The sequence below is a fragment of the Pipistrellus hanaki genome (assembly GCF_964339955.1).
Source record: "Pipistrellus hanaki genome assembly, chromosome: X".
In the NCBI taxonomy this organism is placed as follows: domain Eukaryota; kingdom Metazoa; phylum Chordata; class Mammalia; order Chiroptera; family Vespertilionidae; genus Pipistrellus; species Pipistrellus hanaki.
This window is the reverse complement of record NC_140524.1, coordinates 5,270,234-5,284,339: the sequence shown is the minus strand read 5'-3', so window position 1 is coordinate 5,284,339 and position 14,106 is coordinate 5,270,234. Positions and strand designations below refer to the sequence as shown.

Below are 14,106 nucleotides of genomic sequence, written 5' to 3'. Positions count from 1 at the left end.
TTCCGGTCCTCTACACCAGCGTTTTTCAACCGCTGTTCCGCGGCACACTAGTGTGCCGCGAGATGTTGCCTGGTGTGCCGTAGGTGCAGACAAGACAAGAATTTTATAATTTTTCACTATTTTGTTTACTTAATATTTCATAATAAAGTAATTATAAAATACTTTCTTTGTGTTTATTTGATTCCTATTCAAGAGAATTACTTTATATATAGTCAATATAGGCACAGAGTTAAATTTTTTAACATTTTCTAATGGTGGTGTGCCTCGTGATTTTTTTCATGAAACAAGTGTGCCTTTGCCCAAAAAAGGTTGAAAAACACTGCTCTACACTGTCAGAACCCCAGCCCCAGTCAGTCCCAGGTGGGCTGTAGTTGTTAGCTATTCAGTACTGCACAGCATCAGGAAACCTTCTGTCAGTTCCTGAAATTGCCCCTCTCTTTGTCAGTCCATGAGTTATGTAGTCAACCAAGCAGTTATATAGTCAACCTTATAACTGTATAAACTTATATAGTTATAAGGTTACTAGAGCCCAGTGCACAGATTCGTGCACCTGTGGGGTCCCTCGACCTGGCCTGCGGGGATCAGGCTGAAACTGGCTCCCCAACGTCCCCCAAGGGGTCCTGGATTGTGAAATGGCACAGGCCAGGCAGAGAGACCCCACTGGTGCATGATTGGCCGGGGAGGGACCACGGAAGGTTGGCCAGTTGGGGAGGGACCTTGGGAGGACTTCAGGGAGTGTCCGGCCCTTCTCACCCAGTCCCCATCCGCCAGATCCCAGCAGCAAGCTAACCTACCAGCAGAGCATCTTCCCCTAGTGGTCAGTGTGCATCATAGCGACTGGTCAAATGGTTGAACAAACGGTTGGACACTTAGCATATTAAGCTTTTATTATATAGGATTCTGTCTGTCAGTCCAGCTGTGAGCTGTTTGGAGAAATGACAGGTTCCATCAGCCCCTGCTTGCTGTAAATGGAACAGTCAACAGCATAAGTCCCACCATACATTCCCCTTCCTTCCCTAAGTCCATCTAGAACAGAGTCTGATTTTAGTTCCCTCCCACTCCCTGGAGTCCAAGAGACCCTTCCAACCCATGAGTGTGGTTTAAAGCATGATCTTTTTTTTTTTTTACTTAAAACTTTAAAAAATATGTTAAAGGAATTTTAAAAGGGAAAAACTCCCTAGACACAAGGTTTCCCTGTTCCTTTCCAGTTTTTTCTGTAGATACATTCCCAAATCAAGCATTCTGGAGGGGAAGCCCTGGAGGAGGAGGAGGAGGAGGAGGAGGAGGAGGAGGAGGAGGAGGAGGAGGAGAGACAACCCAGTGGGCTCCCAGGTGGAAATTTGTTACATGGTGTGACCCCATTATACAGATAAGGAAACTGAGACTCGGGTGTGGCATCTTTCCTGGGTTCTACGGCAATCTAGCTGATGGCCTCTTCCATTGCCATTGGCTAGGACTTGCTTTACACGGGGACCTGGGCAGAAGCACATTTTAATACTAAGGGGGAGTCTCTGTTTTCCACTATAAATATAACATAAGCTATACGTGATTTTGGAATAGCCATTGGTAATCCATGAGATTTTATAATAGCTGTCTGAGATCTCTGGAGCCTTGATGGCCTTTGTCTAGTAATTCTTCTGGGTTGCTAGTGAGCATACGGTTTGTGATCACATGATCATCTCTATTCCTGTTATATGGGACTGACTGAAATTACAACTGGATTGAGCAAAAAATGGATTAAGATGATTAAGACTCAAACTTGGGAGGAACGAAGGCAGTGGAAGAGCTCAAAACATGTGAAATACCTTAAATAAAAATGTATTAACTTTAAGTAATTGTGCCTGTTACAAATAATAAAAACCCTATTGTATGGGGGGGAAAAAAGAGAGAGGGGGATTCTGCCCATTAGGAGCATGAGTTGTGAGCATGGAGAGTGGGGAAGTCTAACCATTGAGAACTCTCTTGATCTAGGGTTGATTGAACAGTTTCTAATAAATAAATAGCTGAAAATAAATAAATAAATAAATAAATAAATAAATAGCTGAACCCGGTTTGACTCAGTGGATAGAGTGTCGGTCTGCAGACTCAGGGGTCCCAGGTTTGATTCTGGTCAAGGGCATGTACCTTGGTTTCGGGCATATACCTGGTGGGGAGTGTGCAGCTGATCAATGTTTCTAGCTCTCTATCCCTCTCCCTTCCTCTCTATAAAGAATCAATAAAAAATATATTTTTTAAAAAAAGGGGGGGGAGACATGTAATACTTTCAATAATAAATAAATTAAAAAGTAAATTTAATGTATGGGAGGGGGGCAATGTTAAAATATGTACACAGATAATAATTTAATTTTTTTTTAAAAAAAGTAAATTTAAAAAACAGGATAGATGAATAAAAGGGACTTTGGGAGAAAAGGACCCAAAATTCCCACATTTGGATTATAAACAAACTGAGATTTAGTGAAACAAAAAGACCGTTATTTTATTTTTATTTTAAAATTCTTGACTGAGAACTGAGAATTTTTGTATAAAAAGGGGCTATTGCTAAGGCGACTGGGAGCTGATCAGAGATAACAGCATTGGAGGGGTTGGGAGAGGAGAACGGGCCTTGGGGACCCGGAAGCCGGGGGAAGAGGCCATAAGCAGCAGCTGCCAGGGGATCAGGTGCAGACCAGGTGGGGAGGGTGTTGGCCTAGTCGTCCCACTCATCGTCCTCGTCGTCATCTCCGGCCTGGTCCTCCCCTTCGTCTAGAGGGGGACAGAAAGAGCGGAACTCAGATGGGCAGGAGGGTTCACAAGGGTTTAAGAAGGGGTTCCTAGGGATTAAGAAGTCAGGACTCAAGGCCCTGAAGTCTCCCGTGAGGAAGTCAAGTCTGGGGCCTGTGCATTGGCTGAGGGTGAGGCCCCCTCAGAGGAGAAAGAATTAGGGTTTCCGTTTGGGACAAGATATAGTTGGGGTCTGGGTTCTAGTTGGAGTTTAAGTGAATATTACTGTCAAAAATGTATGGTTAGTTGGCTATTATTGTCATACAAAGGGTTAACATTAACAGGCTTGTCATTTATTGGGGTGAATTTAAATATTATTAACAAAAGTGGACTAAGTTAGAATATTATTGTTTCATAGCAGGTTAATGTTAATATTGTTGACACATAATGGAGTTAATAATAATATTAACTCCAAAAGATATGGAGTTTATTATAATACTAGTGGCCTGGTGCATGGATTCGTGCACATTGAAAGGAAATTAATTAGAAGAAATATTTTAATACCGCTATTTCCCTTTTCTTTATAATAGAAGTGTCAGTTGCCATCTCTAAGTTTTACTAACCATTCACTATAAGCAGAATCTTCTGATCTCATATTTGCTTTAAGAGGCAACTGTCTGAAACGTCCCCAAACACTCCAGTACTTAAAACTCATTTGTACTATGGCCGATGGCATAGCATGTGGCACGACACTGAGACATTATAGACTTAGCCTTTTACATATATTCTGTCAATGATGTGCTTTCTTTTAGCTTCAGAATGTCAACAAAACAACCAAATTCACAATCAACAATGACAGATCAAAGCATACACATGCAATTGGAGCCAGCAAGAGCTTTATATGTATCGCACATGCACAAGTCAACCTTTATTTTTAAATTTTTTAAAATAAAATGTACTGGCCAGTCAATCAAACCAATTGACTGGCCAGTACATATGCCAGTGTGTGTCATATGTACTGGCCAGTCAATTGGTCGGACAGTGGGACATATGTACAGTCAGTCACTTAGCCTTTTATATATATAGATATAGATATAGGTAGAAGATTGTCATATAATGGATTCATGTTAATCTTGTGACTATACTCTGGAATGAATGTTAATATTATTGTCAAAATTGAAGTTAATTATATTATTGTCACCTAATAGGTTGAACTCCATATTATCCTCACATAATTGTCATATAACAATATTGTTGACACATTAGGGGATTCCTGTTAACATTATTGCAAAAAGATTGGGTAGTTATAATACTATGGCATAGTTACTGTTAATCTATTAACACATGAAGGTAGGGTGAATAATATTGTCAAAGACGGGGTTCTTTCTAATCTCTCTATATAAAAACCTAAGCAACCTTTATGACCAGTGAACCACTCAACCAGTTGACCAGTAGCTATGACAACACACAGACCACCAGGGGGCAGACACCCAATGCAGGAGCTGCCCCCTGGTGGTCAGTGTGCTCCCACAGCCAACTTCCTGTGGCCGGCCAATCTCCCCTGGTCTCTCCCCCTGGCTGGGCAGCCCTATATGCCCTGCTTGTTGGCCCGACTGAGGGACCCCACCCATGCACGAATTCTTGCACCAAGCCTCTAATATTATCATAACAGAGTGGGCTAATGTTAACACTACTGAACAAATGGGATTAATGTTAATAATGTGGACATACCTTGTCATTAATGTTAATATTATTGTCAAAGATAGAGTTAATTATACTATTGTTACATAATGACAACATCAACATTGTCAAAAAGGAGACTGAGCCCCGCCAGCGTAGCTCAGTTGCTGAGTGTCAACCTATGAACCGGGAAGTCATAGTTTAATCCTTGGTCAGGACACATGCCTGGGTTGTAGGCTCGCACCCATGCAGCAGGCAGCTGATAGATGATTCTCTTTCATCATTGATGTTTCTCTCTCTCTCTCTCTCTCTCTCTCTCTCTCTCTCTCTCTCCCTCCCTCCCTCCCTCCCTCCCTCCCTCCCTCTTCCATCCTCTCTAAAATCAATAAAAATATATTTTTTTTAAAAGAGAAATTGATACAAGCTACACCTTATCACTATCATCAACAGATGGGGCTGATGCTACTACTAATGGAGACTATTGTTTTTAGGCCAACACTAGCCGTAGAAAGCAGGGTCACTGTCCTGGCAGGTTGGACCCCAGAGAGGGCAGCCCGCAAGTGGCAGGGGGGGCAGACTCACCTGAAGAGTGGATGGCTTTGCTTCTCTTCTGCATCACGTGCATCAGGGCACCCACCAGCCCCTCGGAGCTCTGAGGTGGTGGCTGCAGCGGGGAACTCTCTGAGGCTCCAGGGGTCTGCAGCAAGCAGGGTCCGGCACAGAGGGCTCAGGGCCTGTGAGAGCATTGCTCCCCACCCCTTCCAGTCCCCTTCAGGACTCTAAGCCCACCTCTCCGCATCAACCTCCCAACCCTGTCACTGAACCCCACAAGCCTGGGACCCCCCTCAGTTTCAGCCCCCCTCCTCTAACATCCTTATTTGCACAGTACAACCCAGAATCCCAGGCCCCCAGCCCTTCATCCTGCTGGTCCTCACCTTGTTCAGCTGAATTCCCTGCCGGATTTGATCCAAAAGGGCCCCCCGACCTCCAGCAGGGGCCAGGCCCCCCACAGGCCCCAGAGGAGGAGGGCCTGGGGGAGGCATTGGCCCGTCCCCAGAGATGGGTGGTGGTGGTGGAGGAGGCGGTGGTGGCGGTATGGGTGGAGCCCCAGCTCCAGGGAGTGGAGGGGGTGGTGGCCCAGAGCGTCCTGTGGCTGGAGGGGGTGGTGGTGGAGGGCCCCCTCGGCCGGGAGGTGGGGGTCCCCGTGGAGTTGGTGGTGGTGGCGGCGGCACACCTCCCGAAGGTACAGGGGGCAGCGGACCAGAACGACCCTTGTTACTCCCCACAGCTGGGGGCCGGGGGGGCTGGGTCCCTCCTCGGGATGGCGGTGGTGGGGGTGGAAGTGGATCTGAGGGGGGAATAACACATAGCTATTATTATCGTTTTCTTTCAAGCCTGTTTCACTCATTTGTAAAATGGGTACCCGAACCCTAGCCAGTTTCCTTCAGTGGATAGAGCATCAGCCTGTGGACTAAAGGGTCACGGGTTAGATTCTGGTCAAGGGCACATGCCCAGGTTGTGGGCACATCCCCAGTGTGAGGCCTGCAGGAGGCAGCCGATCCATGATTCTCTCTCATCATTGATGTTTCCATCTCCTTCTCCCTCTCCCTTCCGCTCGGAAAACAATAAAAAACTTTTTTTTTTTAAGTGGGTACCCAACTGACCAACTCCCAATTGTAGCAGTAGAGGGGGTTCCAGAAGGACTAAGCGATTACTTTTGGAAATCAGCCACCAGGGATGGAGAAGGGGGTGTCCAGAAAAAGGGACTCACCCTGGCGCCTCATCTCCTGCCGCACAGCTTCCAGCCCGCCCTGGTCCTCGATGAAGTCATAGATGAGTTTGGAGGTCTCAGCGTCAGTGAGCTGGGCCTCGCTGATGCCCGCCCTAGAGAACAGGCTCCGCAGATCCGGGTCCAGGTTGTTCACCTGCCCCAGAGGAGAAAGTCAGGGGCAGGGGTGGGGAAATAAGGTGGGGAGGGAAGGGGCGTGGACTGTCATCGGGTCCACCCCAGAGAGGGAGCTGAGAGGGCTGAGGGAAGGGGAGGGTCTGGAGGTAGGTCTGATCGCTGGACTATGGAAGGATAGGTGGGAGCTGAATAGGGTCCAGGGGACTTTGGAGTTACTCACGTCAAATCCATTCTGGGGGTCCCACCCCACGTGGCTGACATGTCTAGGGGAGGAGAGAAAACCCCATTGAAGCCCTCCTGCCCTCTCCTGCCCAGAGGGGCCAGAATTAACAAATGAGACATAAGTGAATGAATGAGAGCAGTGGTTATGGAATTACAAGGGGTCCATAGTTTGTGGTGCCATCTATCCATTTCATCCCTATTTTCATCATCTATCCACCATCCATTTGTCCAACCAGCCATTCCCATTCACCTGTCAGACTGCTGATCCATATTTGTCTCTCCACTTGTCTGCCTACATACATCTGTTTACCCATTTGTCCATCAGTCTGTCCTCCCACACACTTGTCCATCCACCTAGCCATCTATCCATGTGCTCACCTTTCCATTCATCACTCATTTGTCTCCATTCAACCACATACTTCTGTCCATTTATCCATTGAACTGCTGATTCATCCATAAATCTGGCCATCTATCCATCCCTGTCTACCTTGTCTGTGAACCAATCAGCCTATAGATCCATCCTTCTATCCCCACTTCCCATTTACCCATCCTCCCATCCATCTAACCACCTATCCATTTATTCTCCTCCTACTCATTTATTCATTCATCCATCCATATATCTACTCACCCATCTACTCACCCTCCAGCCCACCCAGGTTAGGACTAGGGTACAACATTTAAGGAGGCACTCACTCTCAGTCATGAATTGAACTTGCATGACCCTGAAAATTTTGCAACCTTGGTGCCTCACTTGTCTTTCCCTAGACCTGGCCTTGCACCCACCCACCCATTCACTCATCTATTCTCCCACCCACCCCCAATCATCCGCCCATCCTTTCATCTGCTTAGCTCTTCTGTCCATCTGTTCATCTTCCCCCCTCCCAGGGATCTGTGGGCCTGCTGGAGAAAGGTTCTCACTTGAATCCACTAGGTGCACCAATATCAGCCTTTCTGATCTTTTTCTTCCCTGAGCGTTTCTTATCAACTGGGCTTGCGCCAGGTACCGGGAGCCCACGGTATCGTGAACTTGTGATGTCCGGGTTCTGGATGTCCACTGTCCCCATCCCCAGGGACAGTGATCCAGCTGCTGGGCCTGTGGGGAAATAGAGAAACTAAACCATTGACCCACTTACCTACCAACCAAAGTATAGGGGCAAGAGAGAGGAAGACAGTTTGGGGAAATCTGTGTGTGTGTTTGATGGTCATGGAGGGAGGGGGTGGGGGATCCAAAGAGGGTTTACGGAGAAATGAATGGGTGGTTCCCAAAAACCATTCACACATTCACTGATTCAATTATTTATTCAGTCACCATGCTTATCACTTAAGTATTGATTCATTCATTCACTGGTTTATTAACTAATTAATTTGTTCACTCATTCATTCAATAATTAATTCCTTTGCCAATTGAAATTTTATATCACTTTTTCATTTGTTCACTGTTCAGGTCATTCACTCACTCACACATTCATTAATTTACTAAATCATCCCTCCATTCATTCATCCACTTATCCACATACCAATTTACCTATGCATTTGTACACCCACCTATACATCTATATACCTATGTACATTTTCATCCTCCCATCAATTCATCCGCTTACTCAACCACCTATCCACCACCAATCCTTCCACACACACTTCCATCCATTCATCCACCCACTCAATCACCCATTATCTCTGCACCCACCAAATTACTCATCCACCGACCCACCTGTCCATTCGGAGACAAGGAAGAATTAGCACTCACCCCCTTGGTCTCCACCTGGGTGCGAGGGCAGGGGCGGAAACCCTCCTCTTCTCTCTGGGAAGATGGAATGGGTAGAAAGCTCTGACCACCTTGCCACAGGTCCCTGTGCTAGCCTCTTATCATCCTTACTTGCACTAGAGGACTCACCTTCATTGACCGGTGCTGGTGGTGGGGGTAGCTGGCGTCTGTCTGTAGAGAGACAGGCAGACTGGGAACCAGAACCATGGGAGGGGCTTTTACAGCTCCCCACCCTTGCATTCACCTCAGCCCAACCTCCTTTCCTCCCCCAAGGCCTCCTCACCTCCACTTTGCCTCTGATTCCTTTTTTGTATCTTCTCCTGCACCAGGGCCTGGAAGGCCTGGGCCTCCTTCTCATCTGCAAAGTTCAGCCCCACCTGGCAGTCCTGCACACACCTTGGGGTCAGCAGCCTTCCAGGACCCCCATACCTTTCCCATATCCCCCCCCAACATCCCAAATGAGGCCCAGAGGTCAGGGGGTCACTTACATCTCCAGCAAAGGTGTGGAAGAAGGAGGTGGGGGTGGAGTAAACCAGCTGTGAGTACAGCTCCTGTTCCCAGAGCAGCAGGCCTGCCTGGAGAGGAGGGGAACACACTGGCACTGAGGCATGCCCTGGGCGGCAGGTCTCTGTTATCTGGGCAGGGAACATGTGTCCAAATGTGGAGCCCCGGGATCTGGTTTGGGTACTTCTAACTCACCATCAGAGAGTTGGGGGTTTAAGGGTCAAGATGTAGAGGGTTGGGTTACAGTATGGGAGTTGGACACCGTAGTGAGAGATTTGGATTTGGGGTTTGGGGCCCTAGATGTGGGACTTGGGGGCCTGAATTTGAGGATTTTTGGACTCCAGTGCTAAGAAACTGAGCCCATTCTAGATCCCATCCCATACCCCCCTTCTGGAGGCCTTCGTTTGGGCAGGCAGGGCTCCAGTATCGGGAGTTGGGGTTGATATCTGAGGTTCAGACATACAGACTTGGGAATTTGTGGGGAGGGTTTCAGGCAAGGTATGTGCAATTTGAGGTTTGAACAGGGTTATGGCTTAAGCATTTAGTTAGTATTTGATGGCTCAGGGATATTGATGAGGGTATGCCGGTTCATCTTTATGGGGTTAGAAGGATGCATTTGGGGTCTATGCCTCGGAAGTCCAGGTTGGGAGCTTGTGGAACAGATTCAGGAATTCTGGGGTCCTTGCTATGGGGTTAAAAGGTCAGATGTTGGCATATTCAGGTTTGTGGTTTGGGGAATAGGTTTATGACTTAGGGGCTAAATAAACATCTGAGGTTCAGGCGTTTTGATGGGGGATTTCTGAGACCCAAAATGTTGATTTAGAGTAGATTTGAGTTTCAGAAAAAAAATATAGTGCTTACTTTTGGGGTGGGGGGAGATTATGGAACAGATTAGATTTAGGCAGTATACTAATATCTGGGGGTTATAGACATTGAAATGGAGACTCTAGGGCCAGTCATCACAGACTTAGAAAGGCAAACCAGATTTGGCATCCGGATGAAGTCTTTGGTTCTGGGGCCGGGGGTTCACTATCTGTGGAGAGCTCAGGGTTCGGGACACAGACCTAGGCTTGCAGGTTGAAATGGGTTTGCATATGCAGCGGGGGAGGGCAGGGATCACCTGAAGGCTGTAGAGGCGGATGAAGTAGGACTTCTGGGGGTTGTCCTTCACAAAGCACACCGCCCCACAGTGCTTCTTGGTCCAGCGCTCGGCTCCAGGGGGCATCGCCATGTACAGCTGAATAACTGCGGTGGCCAGTGTCTGGGAGGGGAGAGCGGGGTTCAGTGGAGTCTGGGAGGGGGCAACCAGAGGGTCTGGGAACCAGACTTGGTCCTCCATTGCCCATGGCTGTGGTGGCCCCGAAGGAAGAGCCTCGACCAGAGAGAAAGCGAAAACATATGAAGATCTTCCTGGGATTGATGAATGGGGGTAAGTGGATTCTAGGAGAGAAGATGATGGAGATGGAACGAAGGAGAGGAAAAAAGAGGAGGAGGAGACTGGGGAAGATGAGGAGAGAGGAAGGGGAGGAATAGAGGAGAAAGGGAGGATGCGGAAGAGGAGGAGGAGGCAAATGAGGAGAGGAAGAGGAAAGGGAGAGAGACAGGGAGGGCCAGGAGGTCCCCAGCTCACCCAGCATTTCCTTCCGAGCATCTCGAAGACTCGCTGATTCTCATGGTCTTGGAGGAGGCTGGAGGGTATGTTCTGCTGAACTGCCTGTGCTCCGCGGCCCCCAGGCCTGCCTCCCGCAGAGCCCCCACTCATGGTGCCTCCTGCCCTTGTCCTCTTTAGCTAGGCTCTGGGTGCAGGGTAAGAAGAGGAACTTCCGCAGTGAGCAGGGGAACAGGAAGTACAAAAAACCACAAGGGAAACAGGTCCTCCACAGCTCCCTCCGTGGGCTCCTCCTCCCGAGGGCAGACTTGGACCCTCTGCCCTGAGTTTGGGGTCCACCTCATTTGACTGGGTTGACCCACCTTTTGGACCAGCCCATGTCCTCTTCCTTCTTTCTTATTCCCTGGGGCCCACCTCCCTCTGACTGGCTGAGATCCTCCTCCCTCTGATTGGCAGCAAGAGGGAGGCCACTATCGCACTTCTGTAAGGCATTCTGCAGTCGATCATTGAGGACAGTCATGGGACTGAGTGGCCTCCTCCTTCCCCAAAATGTCCCGTTAGCCTGGGAGGCCTGCGGTCCTAGGCCTCTGGTGCTGAAGGATTACTGCGCTGAACGTTTCCTTTCATTACACAGTGAGTGGCAAGTGCCTGGGGTCCCACACTCTGCTGAGACCCTAACAACCCAGCTCACTTCCCCATCCCTTACCCCTGCCTCCCCCCAGCTCCCAAATTATGTTCTGCTTATCACCCCCCCACCTTTTTTAACTTGTTTTTATTGATTTCAGAGAGGAAGGGAGAGAGAGAGACAGACATCAGACAGACAGAGATCAATGATGAGAGAGAATCATGGATCGGCTGCCTCCTGCAGGACCCACACTGGGGGTGCCCTCACTGGCAGTCAAACGGTGACCTCCTGGTTCATAGTTAGATGCTCACCCACTGAGCCATGCCGGCCAGGCCATTCGTTCGTTTTAACACTGCTCATTGAACTCTCACTGTGTGTAGAGCATATCTCCAGTATCTGGCACAAACTAGACATTCAATAAACGGAGGATTGAATGAGGGATTAATTTCCAATTGGCCTAGTGTTTTCTGTGTTTTTTCTAAGTGCCTTACTTTAGTAATTCATTTCCTCTTCACAGAAGATACCATGATGTAAGCACAACTGTCCCCTCCATAGGGATGCCGGGGCCCAGAGCTTAGCTAACGTGCCTGAGATCACACAGCTTTGTGGAGCTGAGGTTAATCACACTGAGTGACCAGATTATTATGATCTCTGAATGCATAATAATCTGGCCATTTGGTGTATATCCTATATAATAAAAGGCTAATATGCAAATTGTCCCCTCGGCCAGGAGTTTGACCAGCAGGTAGGCCGGCCAACCGCCCATGTCCCCTCCCCCTGGCCAGGCTGGCCGGACCCCACCCATGCATGAATTCATGCACTGGGCCTCCAATACACACAGATACACACAGATACATACACACACACACACACACACACACACACACACACTGAGTGGCCAGATTAGTATGCATTAGGAGATCATAATAATCTGGCCACTCAGTGTATGTGAGCTCCTAAATTGTTAAGTGCCACATTGGGGCTGGAAAAAAAATGCCTCTGCTCCTTCTCTGTGTCTTTGGTTCTCCACCTTCCTGCACTTTAAAAAAAAAAATTACATGTTTTTATTGATTTCAGGGAGAGGGAGAGAGGGATAGAAACATCAATGATGAAGAGAACCATTGATTGGCTGCTTCCTGCACACCCCACACTGGGGATTGAGCCCACAACACGGGCATATGCCCTGACCGGAAATCGAACTGTGACCTCCTGGTTCACAGTTGGATGCTCAACCACTGAGCCATGCTGGCCAGACCCTGTCTGTTTTATTCATTGCCGAGTCCCCACCACCCTAGCATAGGACCCTGCATGCAGAAGCTCAACCAGTATTTTTTGAATAACCATCATACAGTCTAGATTTCTACGCTGTAACTTACTGTCCTCCTCCCACAGGCTTCCCCTGCCATCTCTTCACCCCAACACCTGGGGAAAAGGGGAGAGAAAAACAGAGAAGTCCACACTGTTCACTGACGCTACAGCAAATGCGTGCTTTAGGGCCCCTCAGGGGAGGTGCAATTGCTAGCCCTGGTCAGTGGAGTGAGGACACAGTGTGCACAGGAAGCAGAGACACCTGAAGAAATAAGAATTTCTCAATGGTTAGAACCACCGATTCTGGAGCCCGCCAGCCTGGCGCTGGCACTTACCAGCTGCTTAAAGTCTGATAACCTCTCATGCCTCAGTGCTCTCATCCATAAAGTGAAGATAGTAATAGCAGTTAAGGTTGTTGTGAAGACTAAATGAGATAATTCATGTACAGTGACCAGCACAGAGCTTAATACGTTATAATTCTGTATTGTTGTTTTCATGAAATAGCTAAATTGGATAAATGAATTATCATCCCTTCAGCCTAGCATTTCCCATGTCTCTCCTCACCCTCCATCAGACTGTCAGGTCCCACCACCACTGGCGGTAAGTCAGAGACCCAGAACACATGGCCACTTCCTGCTGCCCTTTCTCTACCTCTCCCTGCTGCAGAGCCCACCTGAGATCTCTTCCGTGGACCCACCCATGCAGTCCTCCAGGACCGTGACATGTTCCTGGAGCCTTCCTGGCCAACCTCAGAGGTCTCACCCGTCATGTTTCCCACCCTCCCCCTGCTCCATCACCACTTGCACAAGAAATCACTGTGCCAGCCAGCTGTCCTTCCCTCCTAGACCTGCGGCTGCTAGCCAGGGAACCAGAGGTCCTCTCCCAGTCCCTGCACTGCCCACACCCTCAAGGTCACCACCAACTCTGTCTACATGGGTCTTCTCTATGGCCCTGCACCCCAATCTATGTGACCCTGTTACAGAAAACCTAAGAAGAACAAAGCAATACTTAGAGAGATGGAGTTACATTTATTACACGTGGGACCAGAGGAAAATGTGCCTCAAATTCTGGGCCCCAACATGCAGGAATTCTCCCCATTTATATTATCCTATCCTCTTTGCTTCCCAAATATGGAGTGTTTCCGGCCCCCTTTTGCAAGTTCTTAAAGAACCAGTGTGTACTGGGGCCTTGAGACCTCAAACAGAGGCCTGGCCTGGCGCCAGCACTGACAACCTTAGCTGGGGAAGGTTAAATCCACAGAAGCCAAATAGCAGGGTTAAAATTTCAAACAGCAGTTTTCATACAAGATGGATGCTTCAACCCAAGTGTCCATTCCCCAGCCTGTGACACCAGAAGTGTCCACAGCCATGTGTGACCCTAAGAGTATCTACTCCCCAATGTGTGTGACCCCATGAGCGCCCAAACCCCTGTGCATATGACTCAAGGAGTGTCCACTTCCCAGTCTGTAGGTCTCAAGGGCTGCCCACACCCTTGACTTTGTGATCCCAGGAGTGTTGTTTCTGTTTTCCAAAATAAAAAGTGTTATTAATTCTGGTGTCTTTGAAGAACCCGGGGTGGGGAGAGGGAAAAGGAGGGGAGAAATCGCTATTCCCACATTTCAGCCCTGGGCCCAGAAATCAAAGGGCTGCTCTGTAGGCAGTGCAGGCCCAGAGGCCAAACCAGTCCTGGCACCTGCTTAAAGCAGCCCAGCCCTGGGTTTGGCTCATAGGGAGTCTCTGGTTGCCTCAGTTTGGAGAGTCCAGGCCCTGACTAGGGATGAGAGATCA

The 14,106-nt window shown here is 48.5% G+C and overlaps 1 protein-coding gene across 1 annotated transcript; it reads right to left on the bottom strand.

The window, feature by feature from the left end:
* Positions 1-2,450: 2,450 nt before the first annotated feature.
* WAS (WASP actin nucleation promoting factor) lies at positions 2,451-10,597 on the bottom strand. Its single transcript, XM_084870936.1, has 12 exons — positions 10,408-10,597; positions 9,898-10,038; positions 8,762-8,848; positions 8,557-8,659; positions 8,403-8,444; positions 8,256-8,309; positions 7,427-7,601; positions 6,507-6,549; positions 6,152-6,305; positions 5,316-5,728; positions 4,963-5,077; positions 2,451-2,742 (listed from the first exon to the last, which is right to left on the bottom strand). Exons 1-12 carry the CDS (start codon positions 10,537-10,539, stop codon positions 2,687-2,689), a joined length of 1,515 nt encoding a protein of 504 aa, XP_084727062.1. The 5' UTR covers positions 10,540-10,597; the 3' UTR covers positions 2,451-2,686.
* Between the last annotated feature and the right edge of the window lie 3,509 nt (positions 10,598-14,106).

Coding starts and splice junctions, on each gene's coding strand:
- WAS (XM_084870936.1), bottom strand. CDS start 10,539: ATGAGTGGGGGCTCTGCGGGAGGCAGGCCTGGGGGCCGCGGAGCACAG. Junction 7,602..8,255: donor CCCAGGTGGAGACCAAGGGG/GTGAGTGCTAAT, acceptor ATTTCCCCACAG/GCCCAGCAGCTGGATCACTG. Junction 6,550..7,426: donor GGTGCACCTAGTGGATTCAA/GTGAGAACCTTT, acceptor CTCCTCCCCTAG/ACATGTCAGCCACGTGGGGT.